The 17,415-nt window shown below is 41.6% G+C and overlaps 2 protein-coding genes across 10 annotated transcripts in view; one reads left to right on the forward strand and one right to left on the reverse strand.

The window, feature by feature from the left end:
• The window catches only part of RAI14 (retinoic acid induced 14), a 106,479-nt gene extending 98,691 nt beyond the window's left edge, over nt 1–7,788 (forward strand). For 7 of the 9 annotated variants that reach the window (XM_048931978.1, XM_048931979.1, XM_048931980.1 and 4 more), the window contains 6 exons: nt 464–524; nt 863–981; nt 1,494–3,020; nt 3,802–3,951; nt 5,471–5,536; nt 5,782–7,788. In XM_048931978.1, the coding sequence (XP_048787935.1) occupies nt 464–524; nt 863–981; nt 1,494–3,020; nt 3,802–3,951; nt 5,471–5,536; nt 5,782–5,859 (2,001 nt within the window). In that variant the 3' untranslated portion in view covers nt 5,860–7,788. The remainder of the gene's footprint in view (nt 1–463; nt 525–862; nt 982–1,493; nt 3,021–3,801; nt 3,952–5,470; nt 5,537–5,781) is intronic. The other 2 variants (XM_048931983.1, XM_048931985.1) reach the window with 1 other exon arrangement.
• RAD1 (RAD1 checkpoint DNA exonuclease) lies at nt 6,611–17,396 on the reverse strand. The gene is made up of 5 exons (XM_048931999.1): nt 17,183–17,396; nt 15,467–15,575; nt 13,739–13,997; nt 12,651–12,749; nt 6,611–12,383 (listed from the first exon to the last, which is right to left on the reverse strand). Exons 1-5 carry the CDS (start codon nt 17,375–17,377, stop codon nt 12,200–12,202), a joined length of 846 nt encoding a protein of 281 aa, XP_048787956.1. The 5' UTR covers nt 17,378–17,396; the 3' UTR covers nt 6,611–12,199.
• Nucleotides 17,397–17,415: the final 19 nt, after the last annotated feature.

Raw genomic sequence — 17,415 nt, forward strand, 5'->3', positions numbered from 1 at the left:
TGTAAATAAAATTATTCATAAACAAGTAAAGTATGTAGGAATATGGTTATGAAAGTATTAATGGTGCAAGAGCTCATTAGCTAATACCAGTGAGGTACATGAGATTATGTGATGCAAAAAGCAGAGGCCCATTACAAAAAGTCATCAGTCAAACACTAGAATGTATGCTGTCTCGTATTTTTCTTATGGTTTTGAAGATTTCTTTTTAAGTATGCTACAGTATATTGCAGTCATTTATCACAGGGTCTGCAGCTTTTCAAACTAATTATGAGACGGTTGATCCAATTTCATTAATATTTAATGAATACTGGCCACCTGCCACAATTAAACAGGACCCCAGAAACAAAAGAAATCCCTCATGACAGGTTCCTTCCAGCAAAATTTATGCTATCTATATTTATGTTCTGTGAACTGTCCAACTTTTATCTGCTGTCTGTGAAAGTATTTTCTTCTGATGTCTCAGCAGGAAGACTTCAGCTCCTTGCTTCAAGATAATAAAGACAGATTAAGTGACAGCACCACAGGTATATGATAAAGCTTAATTCTTATTTTCATATTTAATTAAGCATTTTGAAGTTGTGTTCAAAATTTAAATCTGGTCAGAAATCCTCTGTGCCTTTCCACTTAGAATGTGAACTCCAGTAAGTGTTGGAGTAACATTCTGTAATTTCACTGGCAGTTCCCCACCAATACTTCCTGCTTGTACTGGTTCTCCTAACCCATTTTTGAGAAAATGTCTACTTTTCACTGCATTTAATGGTCATGGAAACAAACTGTTTAATTTGAAATGCAGAATAACTATCTATCTCTAGGATCAGTTCAGCTTTTAAAAGTTTTGGATCTTTTTTATTTCCCTCCACAGGTGCTGATAGTTTGTTGGATGTGAGTTCTGAAACTGAACAGCAAGATCTACTTATGCTGATGCAAGCAAAAATTGCTTCTTTGACATTACACAATAAGGAACTACAGGACAAATTACAGGTAGGGTATTTTGTGCTGTTCTAATGCTTTGCTAATCTTTTAGCAGAACAAAGAGCTCCTTACCAATTTAAAGAGATGTGCCATGAAGATAAAAAGATCTTGTTGTGGTCAGGTCATGGAAGTGCTCTGCTCTGGAAGGATTAAAATTAGTATTTTGATCTTCTCATTTTTACCTTTGTTTACTACAATAATTGCATTCTAAAATATACTGATAAGAATTATGTTAGCAGAATTTTAATTTGTGTAGCTGTGATTATTAGTTTATGGAGATCAATACAGACTTTCAGAAGAGGCTGGTAGTTACTCCCTTTGCCATCCCTCACTGTAGATGGTTAAATGGGACCACCTGGATTTTGAGATCTCCTGAAGATTCCTTCTGTTCTGTTTTAATTACCCATCTCTGTAGGATGTGGAAAAAATTCCTTGCTTACTCTATTATAAAAAAGGGAAAACAAAAAGAGCACCATGTATTTGTTCTAATCATGCATTTGTTTGGATTTATTTTTGCGCAGGAAAGAGCACCTAAAGAAGTGGATTCTACCATAGATTCTTATCATTCAACCCAAAGAGAGTTTGATCAAACAGCAGATAGACAAAGCGAGTTCTCAGCTCAGGAGCTGACGTGTACTTTAAATGCCACCCAGTCTCAAGAAAAATTGACAAGCCCCAGTGAAATAAAAACAAAGTACCTCCAGGAAGATTTAAAGGATGCACAGATGAAATTAGAAAATTCTGAAACCAAAAGAAAGCACTTAGAAGTTCAGGTCCAGTCAAGAGTCCCAGAAGCAGATTATTTAAGTAATGCAGACATCTCAGAAAATGGCTCTGATCCTAACCTGAAAATTCAAGAAACTCAAAACAAGCATGAGGAATCGGTGAAAGAGGTTTTAAATGTACAAAAGCAAGTGAAACTCGGTCTTGTTTCCTCTGAAAGTGAAGAAACTTGTTCTGAGATGAGTAAGTTGAAGGCTACGTGTGAAGAAGTTGAGATGCTTAGGAAAGAATTGAAGAGAGCCCTGGAGGAAAGTGAAAGACAAAAAGAGAAAGTGAGAGAACTGCAGAAAAAGTTTGAAGAAAGAGAGCAGAATGTTACAAGCAAATTGTCTGTGGAAGAATGTGAGGAATTAAAGAATTCATACTGTTCAGTTATTGATAATATTAATCAGGAGAAAGCACTGTTGATTGAGAGGTACAAAGAAGGGCAAGAGGAAATTAAAAGGCTGCAGGAGAAGCTGACAAATCAGACACACTTAGAATCTAGTGCTGAATCCGGAGAAATGAAAGATGCAATGCACAGAATGATAGATGAGCTCAACAGACAACTGAGTGAATTGTCCCAGTTGTACAAAGAAGCACAAGCAGAGCTTGAAGATTATAGGAAGAGAAAAACTGTAGATGATATAGCTGTGGACTACATACCTAGAGATGAACATGAGAAGCTGATGCAGGTAACAAATTCTTTGAAATACAAAGCAGAGAATGAGTTATTAGAAATGAAATCCCAGTACACAAAAGTGTTAGATGAAGCAGAAGAACTAAAGCAGCTGTTAGACACTCAGAAACAAAACTCATTGCCAATTGCTGAACACCAGCAGGTGATGAATGCACTTAGAAGTACTGTAAAGGAAATGGAAGAAGAAATAAATGAGCTCAAAGAATTACTTACCAACAAGGAAAGTGAAGTAAGAAATCTACAGAAGGAATTATTAGAAGAAAAAGCTGCAATTAATGAAGCAATGGTACCCAGGGCTGCATATGAAAAGCTCCAATCTTCATTAGAAGGTGAAGTTAGTCTTCTGTCATCAAAACTGAAGGATGTAATCAAAGAGAAGGAAAATGTGTCCTTAGATGTTATGCAGCTGAGAAATGAAGTTTTGCATCTGAAAGAAGAGAAAGAAGGTATACATAATCTGCTTGAAGCAAAGGAACGGGAGGTCAGTGGTCTTCATCAAAAGTATCATCAAGCTCAAGAAGATCTTCTTGAAATGAAAAGATACTCTGAAAACTCATCAAAGCTAGAAGAGGATAAAGATAAAAAGGTTAGTGATTGACTGCAGCGGTCGAAGTAGTACATGAATCCATACTACAAAATATCAGATGCGTCATGGGTTACCGTAAGCCATGTATTGTGTCAGGGGTCATAGAGCGAAGAAAGAATCTCTACTTTGACAGTACTGTCCCTCAGATCTTAGCCAAAGGAGTTTTTCTTTGACATATTTGATTTTACATTTATCTTCCATCCCTGTAGAGATGCACGTATTTCAATTCATGTCTTTTAAGTTCTGTTCAGATTAGGTTCACAGTACTCATGTCACTGAAGTCAAAGAAGTGTAATGTACAGCAGGAAAAGACTCCTGAGGAGATAAGGAAACAGAAGATAACAAAAAACAGCAGAAATTAACTATTTTAAGTTTACTGTATCCAGACTTGTATCAGTTCTATCAACATGATGACTGTTTTCCTTGTGCAACCACTGCATCTGTAAACATTTATTTATGAAAAGTTATGTTTTGCAAGTTGTGATAGCCTGTTTGTATGTTGCTGTCTTGTGTTTAGAAGCCACATCTGCTAAGGTTGTAAATACAGCCTTTGTAAATATTGTTCAGATTTCAGGGCAATTAATACAGTTTGAATGAATGCTGAGAGTGAGCTAGAGAAGTGTTATAATTCTTTGCTTACATAGTGTGTCTGCTTGTCTACTGAGTTTTCACCTTTCCCCAGCTCTTTCAGTTTAAGTCCCAAATACCCCAAAGAATAAGATTCATGAGAATACAGTATGCATTCTAGCATGTAATGAAAACCTATTTTTCACCTTTCTAGATCAATGAAATGTCTAAGGAAGTCAGCAAATTAAAAGAAGCTTTGAACAGCCTTTCTCAGCTTTCCTATTCAACCAGTGCCCCCAAAAGACAAAGTCAGCAGCTGGAGGCATTACAACAACAAGTGAAACAGTTGCAAAACCAACTGACTGTAAGTGTGATAATTCACAAACCCACCGTCACTCTCTGTTCTCTGTAGATGTGCACACCATTCTTATATGTGCCTTATTTAAAATGTAGCACAATGACTACAAGAAAGAGTTTTCATCCAGAGATTTTACAAAGCTCTGACACATGTAAAATTCTGCAGGTCACTTATGAATTGTTCTTCAAAATTAATCTAACTAAAGAAAACTATTTTTTGTATGTATTTCCTCAGATCAGTAATGGAGGAAAGTGCCTGTACTCATAATACAATGTAGTGACCAGATCTGCTGTTGATATTCTGATTTGTGAAAAATATGGCCAATGTGCAGTGGATTAGGGTTTTACTTTTTCTCAGGATTATTCATTATAAGCTGAAATCTTACTGTTTTTGTTTTCAAACTAAAATAAGTTTGACTTTTTTGAAAGAAAATAGCCCCTGAAGGTGTGAAGCTTCAAATCAAGCAAGATCATGTATTTATAAGGGAGAACAGCTTATTTTCTGAAATTCTGAAATGCACAGAGAGTTTTAAGATTGTGCCTGTTCGTGCATGCAAGATCCAGTCTTCTATGTCAGGTTGAGACTATTTTCAAGAGCTTGCCTGTCCAAAGCAGCATTATCATTCACTTCAGAGAAGATGAGAAGAAGCTATTTCTGGCTTTTCAGGAAGAGAGTCAGGCAGATGGAGGAATTAACATGCACATAGTCCAGAAAGAAAAGAAAAAAATCTCTTGCAGTGGGGAGAAATAATTAGGTAGGTAGCTAATAGGTATCCTCTCACTATAAACCTCTCACACTGTGGGTATCTCTTGTTCCAGTCAGGTCCAGTCTGTCAAGAGCCTTCATTTCCTATTGCTCAAGGGCCAGGAAAGTACTGTGAAGTGCAGATGCACATTGTGTTAGGAGAGTGGGTAGGATTTAAAACAGGACAGAAGTGTTCGTCCCTTCTCTTACACTGGTTTTCCCAACAGCATCTGTCCAAACATTTATTTGGAAAGACTGCTTCTGGTATGTGGCAGTCTTATCATGATTGGATTTCCCTGTTTAAATGTATAGTAGTTAACAGAAAATTTAATGGATTAAGACATTTGGAAGTGTCTCTTTCCCCAGGAAGGCATTTGCTGACAAAAGGGTTACTGATATTAGGAAGAGACTCCATTGCAGCCGAGGATTGGTTTGTCAGAATATTGTTATCTTTCCTTTGCTTTGTTTTCTGATAAATTTATAAACAAAGTATGCTCTCATTTCACATCTTTACATCAGTGGTTGTTACCACTGATACCATCTTACCAACTTTTTGGTTGGTACGATATGAGGTGGGTATGATTACAGCATTTCTGTGGGCTGTTTCCCAGCAAGTGATGTTTGGGGCAGCTAGCAGCACAGAAGAGTTTTTGATATGGTTTTCCATGCATGCATTAGATGATGACTCATTATTTTTTGCAGATCTCCATACACCTGGGTGGGCATTTCTGAATTCAGCAGTTCTAAATGCTCTGTGATTTTCTGCTTAACTATTTTCTAGGAAACAAAGAAACAACATCAGGAAACAGTGTCAGTTTACAGGATGCATCTTCTCTATGCTGTGCAGGTAAGGCTAAGGGTTACTGGTTATACAGTGCTGGTATTTTAATGGCTGCAGAACTATTAGAAACATTGCAGGCTATATTAAAGACATACTGCCCCAAACATCTGACTGTTTAAGCACAAATGTATTACTGCTGCTTTTGGGAAATTGACGTAATTGCTCCACCTTAGAAGTAGTTTGCAAGTTGTTTTAAGAAGTCAAGAAATATTTAAATTCAATCATCTTTTCTTCTTTCTTCCCTTGTCCAGGGTCAAATGGATGAAGATGTCCAGAAGGTGCTTAAACAAATTTTATCAATGTGTAAAAGCCAATCACAGAAAAAGTAAACAAAAAAGCAAATCTCCCCGTTTCTATTAATACTTTATGGGTGTTTATCTAGATTTGCCTTAATGTAAGATTTAAAATTGGCAATTTGCTGCTTTTTTGCTGTTGTGTTGTTTGTGAGGTGGATTTGTTCGTCTGTCTCTACTACTTTCCATGTGCATCTGCATTAGCAGCAGCTAAACACATGCCTGCTTTTCATATCCAAAATGCAAGTATGTTCTTCAGACTTAGGCCACTCCATGTCATGTTTACTCTGAAAGTACTTTCTAGCTTCCTCCAAGAGGGAGGTTAATCTGGAGGCGAGCACTCACGTCACCTGGAAAACGGTGAAATTCTCCATAAGGACTCCTGCACTGTGTATAAGCTGCATCTTGTTAATGGGGATATTTTAATTGCTTGATGGTGCAGCACTTAGATTCCAGACATTTTGCCACATGCAGTCTCTGGCAGAGCAGAAGTGAGCCTTGCAGCAGCGAGTAGAAGTAGATCTTCATGGTGAGCCGGAACATCCAACAGCTGTTAGTAACCTAATTTTATTTACGATTAGCACACCATAATGTGGCTGTCCCAACCCATCCAATGCACTGAGTACACAAAAATCCTACCATGCTTCATAATTTCCTTGAAAAAATAATTTCTTTGAACTAAAACTATTTCAAAAGGTAAAATAAGTAGTTTATTGAAGTTGTCTGTACAAACAACTAATTATAATAGGTTTAGCTATCTATGCAAGTGTTGGCCATGAAGCTCAGGAACAAAACCAGAACATATACTTTAGACAAGGGATTCTAGTGAACACAGGATGTTTACAGTGAATGTTAATGCCTCATACTTCCTAACCTCACTTTTGTAAAGATCTTCTCTTCAGTCTATTTTTATTGGCCCTCTAATTAATTTTTTTTATAACTAAACCATTTTTTCTACATAATATTTGCATTAAGCTCATTAACAAATATTTTTAGGTAATCGTGTATTAGAATTTCTTTTTATACCCCCAAGTACTCAGTAATAGCAAAGCACAGAGAAGTGTTCTCAGTTCGAACACGATCTGTACAGAATAATAGACTTGTCTGTCAGTGTGGTCCAGAGCAGTGAGGTGTAAAATGCCGTTCAGCCTGATATGTCAACAAGTGTAGAAATGATAGGTAGAGAACTCCAAAAGACATCAAAAATCCCTGTATTTTGTTTCTAGAGGCCAGGGGTATCAAGAATGCTTTTGTCAGCACTTTCAGATTTAGAAGTCAAATAAAAATGCCCAGTGTAGTTTAGAACAAAGTTATGGAAAACATTTTCTAAGCACACACTGCACTTGAGGCACTGCACATTTGACTGATCTTGCAGCTTCACTGTGGTATTTGTTTTCTCCCTGCTAGTGGATGCATCTCTACTAGAGAAATCTCCAGAGCTGTATGACCTGTGAAGTTAATATAGAGACACAACAGGACAAGAGCCAGCAGCTCTTGTCCAGCTGGCTGGACTCATAGTGCACTTATATCAGATAATTCTTAACCCTGGCAAACCTAAATTGGATTTTTAAAACAAATTAACAAACAAAACATGCCTTTGCATCAGTTAGACATTGGTGTTACGTTTCTTGGGTGGTTTAACTAGTGCCTGCTTATTTTGGACAGTATTTTCTAGTTAGGTGGTTTTGAAAATGCTCCAAAGAAATGTGAAAAGAATTTTGCTGCAGCACTTCAGAATGAACAACAAAATTTTAAGCATGCTACTGCTGCAAAGTATAAAACCTGGTGAACCATTTTGTAGGTTGCCTGATGGATTTAGTCTTCTACCTTGTTTTGGTTTGTATATTTATTACAATTATCTTTGTGGAATACTGAAAATTATACGCTACAGCATAGCAAGTTTCTTTATATGTAATTTACAAGAACTTTCCTTATGCAGCAAATAAACTATTTCCAGTTTTTTCATCCGGGCTCTTTTTATGACTTTAGCTCCTTTTTTTACTGATGGAAATCTTGCTACAGTCACAGCTTTATTGTAGTACGAATGTGTCCTATGTTCTGTGTTTAAATAATTGTCAGCTGAATTTGCAACTTTGCAATTAACTCTGAGCTGTTGGGTGGAACAGAATCCACTCCAAACCCTGTGCAACCAGTTTGGCGGATCGTGCCATGTGTTGCATGGATAGGCTCAGAGCTATCTCTCACATGTGTATCGTGCTTAACTAATACAGTTCTCCCATTCACCACTGGATGCATTCACAGAATCATGGGTTTTAAAAAGACCTTAGACCAGTGTCAGAAGTGGGTGAGGCCCCCATCTCTCCTGTTCTTTATCACTTGGCACTTCACTCAGTACACAGAACTACAGTGGAAGTGTATTTGTGGGCATGTTTGTATGGGTGAGCACATGCGTATCTGTGTATGTGAAATTCTCTTTATTTATCAGGGTTGACTGTGTGAGTTTTACTCTTTTTATCATCTCTCAAGTTTTATTGGAAAAACTAGTTTTTTCAGTAACTAGCTTGCTAATTGTGTCTTTGTCTCAGGGCAAGCCACATAAATGGCAGGAATTGTACCATGTTTTGCAGTATCTCGAGGGTCAAGTAGCTCTTTTGACTGTGTACAAAATTTCTCTAAGCTTCTCAGTAGTGTATTTCCTTTGAACAAGAGTGCTGCAAGTGAGACTGGTGTGCAGAGTAAGTACAGTGAGATCACCTGGCAGGCCAGATTTGAGTCATTTCACATTGTATATTAATGATTTAGTTGCTGATTGCTGATGGATTAGTAAGATCACACCTCCCGCTGTGGCGTGGGGCCTGGAGCAGGAGCAGCCTCTGGTGCTTTCAGCTGTTTGCCACTGCTGGCAGCCCAGCAGCTGCACTGCAGGTCATCATGCGGCGTGTAGAGGAAACGGGTGGGAAAGGTCCTGGAGGAGCTGTGTGTGAGGCACAAAGCAGCGCATAGACAGACATGATGTAACCCAGCACAGATTCTGCAGACACAGGCATAAAACTGAGTACTATTTTCCGAACAAATATGAACTGGTGCAAGGTTTGAAGCCAGATCAGTGGCTTAAATCCTCCGCGTGCTCTGGTTTTGATCTGCCGCATGGAGCAGTAAAAGTGCTCTGCATTTAATGTCAAGCAACAGATCCAGAGTTTCAACTTTCAATGGTCTTGTTCCCTAAATGTGGGTCAGCAGTTATACTTGTGAGCTCAAGCCAGCCCCTAGCAAAACCTCATAGAAGTGAATGTCCCGAATTTCTTACATCTGCCTATTTGAATCCATCTGGAAATAAGTAAGAGATACTAAACACAGACTGTAACCATACTTTTTGTTTTCTTTTCAGGACAATAACAACTCTCTTTTTATGAAAATGATTGTTAATACCATTCTTAGAATTACATGCCGTGGTGAACTACAGCTAGAAGAAATTCAAAGCTGTGATTTAATGTTTCCCGTATTTGAGGAGGTTCAAGATGTGATTTTTGTAGCTGTAGAAAGCTCCTGCTGGCAAACTGTCTCTGGCAAGTGGAGCACTTTGTCAGATATCTGTAAAGGGCTGAGCTGTAATATACCATGGGGCAAAAGGTTTTTTAAGAGAAACAGCAGCCTCTATCTCACCAGTAATTGGATTGTGGGACAGCATCTCACTGACATGAGATTTGCCCCTTTGTACAAGTAGTTCAAGTTTGTGCATTTAGTCCTGAATATGCCAAGTCTGTGGTCCCAGCATTGGCTTCAGGAGGGTACAGTATGTCTGTGATACAGCGTGTGGTTCCTGAAGCATCGTAAGGCAACACATCGTGGTTTACATGCCTTTGGCTGCTCTGGCAGGCCCCTGTTTGATGAGTTTAACACAGGTATTTACACAATCATCGATTTTTCAGTCCGTGATTTAAAAACCTTCTCAAATGCTGCTCTGTCCAGGTTCCTGGTGCCGGCCCTCCCCTTACATTTTCCACCAGCCTGAAATGTTCAGACGGTTGGTAATGGGGCCTCCTACCAGCAGCTGGAGATTGGAAACAGGCACAGCTCACTGACCTCATCCCTTCCAGGAGCTCTGCTGCTGGGAGCAGGGCTGCGGGATGGCGACTGCCTCTGGCCGCCCTCGGAGGCGAGCAGCACCCACCCAGCTGTGCCGGCTGCGGGCTGCTGCTGCCACGTGGCTGCTCTGCCCGTCGAGCTGAACCAAAGCGCTCCCCAGTGGTGGCTGTGCTGGCAGCCCGAGAGCTCATCTAGCACCATCGTACCCTAACTCAAGTGCCGTGCATGTGCCAAAGCTCTGTCCAAAAGTGCTTGTCTGCTTTTGTATCCTTGAAAAAAAGGCTGGGAAACAAGAAGAGCGCTGGATTAAGCTGCATTTTCCTAACAAAACCATAGGGTAGAGACAAAGATAAAACTTCTGCTGAGCCCCTTTCAGCTGGAGGAAGGAAGGCACAAAACACAGAGGTCAGGGCTGCATTTAGCCCTAGAAATGGCTCCTCTGGGTTTTAGCAGCACGGCTCCTGAAGCAGCAGTGCTGTGCTCAGCAGCTTGGCTTGGGCACTGCTGGCCAGATATTGCAGAGCTGGGCACGACACAGCTGTGCAGATGTTGCAGAGCTGGTTGTCAGCTGGGAGGCTGCAGTGTGGGGGAAGCAGTGGGGCTTGCAGCAGATTCTGGAAGCCCTGCAGTACCAGACAGAGGCTGCATGGCACCTGAGTGGTTTTAAATCTGCTGGAGGATATGGAAGTGAGACTCTTCTCCAGATGCTTTGGCTAATGTGACTTGCATTGTGTTCCTCTACAAATCAGTTTGTCCAACGTGATTTCCAAGCTTGGGCTTGACCTGAAAGGGTCAGTGTGCAGCTCTGTGCACCCAGCACCCTTCTGTGCCTCCTTTCCCCAATCCCTCTCTTTGTTGGTTCAGTACACCTCAGCTGCAGCGTCCTGGCATTAACCTGTGCCTGGCTGCCCTGAGGAGTACGGCCATGGCACAGCCACCACAGCACACGAGCCCAGGCTGTGTCAGGGCTCTTTCCACTGGTGTCCTGCCTGGGTTTTGAAGCAGCAGATTCTGCAGCTTGGCACACTGTGCCTCATCTCTGCAGCACGAGGGCATATCCTGCAGCAGGGAGAAGGGGCCTCCAAAACCAAGGTCCAGCCCATTCCACAGGCAGCAATGGGCAGCACCGCTTGCCTGGAATCACTGGGGCACCCCTGAATTGTGGCTGCTTGCAGGGAATGTGTCACCCAGCGCCATGAAGAGGTAAAAGCATCCTCAGCTCCTACAGGACAGTCCTAGATCAGTCCTTTCCTCTGTATAGGCAGCCCAGCATTCTGCAGAGTGAGCTTCCAGCAGTGCAAACCCCAACCTCACAGCACCTGATGCTTTTCCTCTCAGGAGGCTTCAACATGGGCAGGAGTAGCCTGACCTGGGCCATGAGCGCAGCTCCATGGGAAACACCTGTGAACCTAAACATTCACTCCTCTGGTCTTGGGACTACACAGATTGTGTGCAAATGGCTAGAAGAAAACCATCTGCTTGAGTGTCTGCTGCTCTTCAAGCAAGCAGAATCATTGGAGCTTGCTGCTTCTGTTGTCGTATAAAAGCACTATGATCTATTGGTACTTACAGGGTAAAATCCACAATGTACAAATACATAACCTAATTCTGTAAATGCAGGGTTTACTTTGATGACTTCTGCTTTCTGCTACTTGCTCATTTTTGGACTAGCCCACTGTCCTATCTGAGCTAGGAGTAGGAGGCTTCTAAGTTCTTCAGCAGGAGCTTTAACCATCCCTTCTGCCAGGCTCCAGGCAGGGTGCTGGAAAGTCCAGTGCCCAGCTCGTGTGCTTCTGGCAGAGCTGTTGCCCCACAGGAGCTGACTTGGGCCATGGCTGCTGATGGGCACTGGTATGGGTGGCCACCTCCCTTGCACACAGCAATCTGTTTCTTGCAGCTCTTTGTCATGGATTTGGGGGAACAGCTTGAAGAATGGCTGAAAAATCTCCAAGGTGGTTTTGTTCATGGAGTCCTGCACCAAAGCATTGTTGGATGAGGTAGTGAATGCAGAACTAAGATGGAGATGTGAGTCTCCTGGAAGAGGAAGTTGTGCATATGCAGCATATTACAAGAAGACAGCTTTAACGTGTGTGGTAGCTGTGGCTTTTGGAGATTAATTCTACTTTCTGCTTTTTTTCTGTGTCAAGGCTGAGAAACTGGCAGGGGAATTTAGGAAACAAGACTTGTTATTTTCAATCCCACAGCTGTAAAAAAAAGTACATAATATTACCAACTCTATCTCTCTTTACAGATTTCAATCAGCATTATAAACATAAAACACTTCATATCTTCATAAATATAATACAGACACTAGAATCAGAATATGCAGCTACAATTCTGCTTCAGTGATTTCCTCATTGGGGCAACAGTAGTATTCTACAAAACAGATCTGTCCATCTTCATTCCTGATCATATACTGCAGTGAAAGAAATCCTCGGTTATCTGTTCGAATTGAGACTTTACAAGATAAAGCCAGTGCCTTTGTAGATGGTTTAAGCAAAGAAATCTTGTACCTGTAGGGGAGAAAAATGGCATTCAAAAAAAGCACATAAGGAGTAGCTGAAACACTATCCCCAGCTAAACTCACTAGAATGACTACAAGATAATTAGCATCACACTGTGTTAACCTTTTCATGGTAACTTCATCAGTTAGATATTGCTATCACTTAGCTTTTGATCAGACACAGAATTTTACTGAAGTAACACAAAGTCAGCTTTTTTCAATTTCTATCGCAAATGAATGAGCTGCTACAGAGTGCACTGAGCATGGACTTACTGACCTGTTTGTCTGAGTTTGGTTACAGTGGAATGCTTCCATTAAATCTGAATCCTTGGGATAGTCCAGATGTGCATTTCCTGCATTTCCAAAAGTGGATAACCTGCAAGACAAAAGGCACCATCCCATAACAACTGGTAGCAGCTACAAAAAAATCATAGAACTGACTGGGATCTAGTTCCAGCCCATCTGCTATTGGACACCTCCCACTATACCAGGATGCTCACAGCTCCATCCAGCCTGGTCTTGAATGCTTCCAGGGAGGGCACATCCATAACCTCTGTTACAGGTTGCTGAACAGGGCAACCTGTTCCAGTTTGTCAACACCCTCACAGTAAAGAATTTCTTCTTAATATCTAATCTAAATCTATCCTCTTCCCTCTTAAAGGTACTTCCCCTCATCTCACTGCTACACACTGTATAAAAAGTCCCTCCACAACTTTTGTGTAGGCCCCCTTCAGGTACTGCAAGGCCACTACAAAGAACCCCAAGAGACTTTTCCAGGCTCAAGATTCCCAGCTCTCTCAGCCTTTCCCTGTAGGGGAGGTGCATGTCCTTGTGTTGAGGGCCTCAGAACTGGATGCAGTTCTCCAGGTGGGGTCTCATGAGAGCAGTGTAGAGGGACAGAATCACCTCCCTCAACCTGCTGGTCATGCTTCCCATGATGCAACCCAAGATACAGTTGGCCTTCTGGGCTGCAAGCACACACTGCCATCTCATGCTGAGTCTTTCATCAACCAACATCCCCAGATTCTAATTCTCTTAAGGACTTCTCCTAAAAATCTGTCAGAAGCAGTCAGCTTGCGTATTACTACAGCTATTTTACAAAACACTATCATTTGTTTCGCTTTATTTAACTAAAAATGCTAAACTGCAACCATTCGAATCCTTTAGCAGGTTGGCAATGTATTCCTCATTATGTTAATGAGATTATATACTGTGATTTGCTATGTTCAGTACATTTCTCCTTGAAATGACCTAATACTCTGTAAGAGCTCCCTCCTCTTCATCCTGTATACTTCCAGTCCTTACCCAGGGAAATGCAAAAAGGAAAAGCAGGAACATTTGAGTTGAAAACATAGTTTCCAGTACCTGAAATATGGTTTATCTGGAGACATGGTAATCTGCAGAACTTCACTGGTCATATCAAGTTCAGAAAATGCTTCTCGCAGCCCCTCTGACTGCAGGATAATTTTATTGATGACGTTGGTACTGCAGAAATTGAAGTCTAACAAGTCCTCAGGCTCTTGAGTGTTAATTCTGCACACTGTCACTACTCCTCCTTCTTCTAAGAACAACATCAAGGGATTGCCATAACCACGGTAGCACATCCGAAGAGCTGTTGATGTTCCTGAAAAGGGGAACAAAATACTTGTTCAGAGAATGTCCACTAGGGCATCTGGTCACTTCAGGAAATTCAGGTTTTCCTGTCATGCAGCACACCCAAACAAAAGTTAACACAGCTTGGCCTGCACTATGGTTGTATCCTCCTTTCATTAAACATCTGAATGTTTAGGTTACTAAGATCACAGTGCAGTTCAGCACAGTTGGTTTAGGTCTTTAGGTCAGAGTCACAATAGGAACAGCAGAGGAATCTGGAGTTCAACTACTGGAGTTCAGCTCCAGTAATAAAGCAGCATAAGAAAGCCCGCATCCTTTCACTCTACTCCACATGAGTATACAGTGCATCCCAAAGGACCCACACAGCTGAGCTAACTTGTAACTATCTTTGCTTGTGAAAACTTCTTTTTGAACATTCCTTAAGTAAGGAGAAGAATAAACTTCCAGAAAATAAAATTTCCCTAATTTTTTTAAAGCATTGTAATTCTTTATAAAGCAATGTACATAGCTGTGAAGGCAATTTCCCATATTAGGGGGGAGATTTAGGTTAGATGTAAGGAAGAAATTCTTTACTCAGAGGGCAGTGAGGCGCTGGTGCTGTGGTGCCCCATCCCTGGAGGCACGCAAGGCTGGGTTGGATGGGGCTCTGGGCAGCCTGAGCTGGTGGGGGCAACCAGCCCATGGCAGGCCATTAAAACTGGGTGATTTTATAAGTCCCTGCCATCCTACACCATTTTGTGATTCTGTAATCTAACAAACATTTGGATTTCGTAATTTGCACATTTAATCAACAAGTTCAGAAGTGCTCTGTTCACCCAAGAAGGATGCACTGGGGCTAAGATGGTTTACTTACAGTACCTGAAGTGCTATCCAATTCAGGCAGATTTCTTGCAAGACCTTGGGAAAGTAATAGGCCTCAGTACCTTATCTGCACACTGGAGATAAATATTCACAAAGCATAACGCAGGGGTATCGGTCAGAGGGGAGTGACAGTGACACACAACAGATACTGCTTTGGGAGCAAGAGCACAGTGAACTGATGCTCCTACCTGGAACTGCTGCAGGCCTCTTTAAGCCCACTAAATCTGCACCAGAACATTTCCTAACTCACAAACACCCCTGGTAATGTTTTTCAGGCTTCAGGATATTCCAGGGTTGCACAAGCCATAGAAATAATAGAAAGCAGAGCACATTTACTACTGAGTTGAGACACCATTTTTAATTTTAAGAAATTCCAAGTTGTATTCCAAGCTCTCTCTCAGTGTGACTACTTCTACGGTTCACAGCAATGGGACACTTGATCAACAAGTTCTGGAGTGCAATGGAACCTGCTTATGGGTGAGAGCTTCCACCCTCAGAAGAGCTTGAGGTGAAGAAGTCAGAAGTTTTGCTAAGACTGGATAGCTCCCGATGGATAAGCACAGGTTTCACTGTGTGATTACAGGTTATACATACATATGGTCAAGGTATGCACTGTACCTGGCAAAGAACTGGCACCAAAAATGGTCAAGCAGTCAAGAAGAACAGCCAAATTGATTCGGAACACCACTGATTCTTCCTGAACATGAAATTCCTGAAAAATTTCTGCCTTTGGGAGAAAAGAGATGGAGACAGTGAAGCTTTTGCAATTACTTTACAGTTCACTCATGTCTTACATTTTCAGAGACCACTGTAACATGCAGTATTTTCTACACATAACACAGTAACCACTGAAAAAAAAAATCAGTCTTTATCCTCAAAAAACAGTATAATAAATCAAATCACAGTTTAAATAAAGTAGTAATGTATAACCAAGAACACATTAGCACTTTTTTATTACAGATTAAAACAAACTACGAGCAGTAAAGCCTATAGCTGCCTACATTCACCTCCCTGCTTTCTGTGTGCCTTAGCATAGCTTCTAAGAGGATCTGCTCCATGATCCTTCCTGGCACAGAGCTGAGACTCACAGGATGGACTCTCTTCCAAAAGCTGCTCAAATGACTGTTCGTTTGTTTTTTGCCCCAATACTCTCTTCTGGTAACTAACACAAAGCAGCTGATTCCCAGCAACATATTGAGCAGCAGGCATAGTGAATTCACCTAAAATGTCAACACTCTCAGAGGAACGCACTTGTGAAACTAAGAATGGCATTGCCACAAGGAGCCATTGGCTTAACAAGTTTAAAGGATGCAAGAAAGCACGTATGAATAAATCAGTCAGTGAGTTTGGTATTTCAGCCCTGTGACAACTTGAGCCTCTGTCAAGAAGAGCAACAAGGCTGCTGAAGAGTCTAGAAAACAAGACTTATGAGGAGTGGGGTTGTTTAGTCTGCAGAAAAGCAGACTGAGGGGAGATCTCTTCAATCTCTTTTAACTAACTACCTGAACACAATCACAGTGATGGAGGAACACAATCACAGTGATGGAGGTGTTTGTCACTTCTCTTAGGTACAAGTGATAAGGCACAAGGAAATGATATCAAGTTGCACAAGGAGAGGCTTAGATTGGATATGAGGAAGAATCTCTTCCACGAGAGGGTGGTCAAGCATTGGAATAGGCTGTTCATCGCAGTGGTGGAGGTGCTTAAGAAACATATGGCAATGGCATTAGAAGACCTGGGTTAATGGTGAAACTCAGGAGGTCAGGTTGATGGCTGGTCTAAGCACAGAATCATGAAAGTTGGAAAAGACTGCTGAGATCATCCAGTCCAACCATACCCCACCATACTCCTTAAACCACATGCTTCAGTGCTACATCTTCTCATTTCTTGAATGCCTCGAGGGATGATGACTTCACTTCTCTGGACGGCCTGTTCCGATACCTCACCATTCTTTCTAAGTTTTTCCTTATGTCCAACGTGAACCTCCCCTGGCACAACTTGAGGCCATTACCTCTCACTCTATCAAGGTTCTTTCCAACATGAATGACTTTATGATCTGTCCTCAGCAGGGTTTGGCACTAGGTGATCTGTAAGATTCCACCTCCAAACACTACACAATTCTGTTAATGGCCACATTCTGATCACTGCGTCTTCCTCACATCAGCTTCTGCAACAATTCCATGACTGTACTAAAGCTTCCCCTTCCCCACAGATAATCTTCTGCACACCAATTCTACCACATAATTTGAGTTTTCAAGTCCATAACGCCGCTGCCAGCCCCTTCTCACCGTTAACCACAGCCTCACCGGAAACAGCTCAGCCTGTAGCCCCTACCTGGATAAAAGCATTGGCCTGAATGCATTTAGCATCCTCCACGGTCACCCGAAGGCCGTTGGCCGTGGCGAAGCAAGTGGCATGATCCTGGAAGTGGACGGCCCTGAGGAGGCTGGACAAATTGCGGGCGTTGTCCAGGCTGGCTGTCAGGACATATTGCTCACCACTGGCAGGCGACTGTGTGGTAAAAGGCATGGCGGGCCCCGGCGGAGCCCGGCTGGGTCTGATGAGGC

This window comes from Lagopus muta, chromosome Z (genome assembly GCF_023343835.1).
Source record: "Lagopus muta isolate bLagMut1 chromosome Z, bLagMut1 primary, whole genome shotgun sequence".
In the NCBI taxonomy this organism is placed as follows: domain Eukaryota; kingdom Metazoa; phylum Chordata; class Aves; order Galliformes; family Phasianidae; genus Lagopus; species Lagopus muta.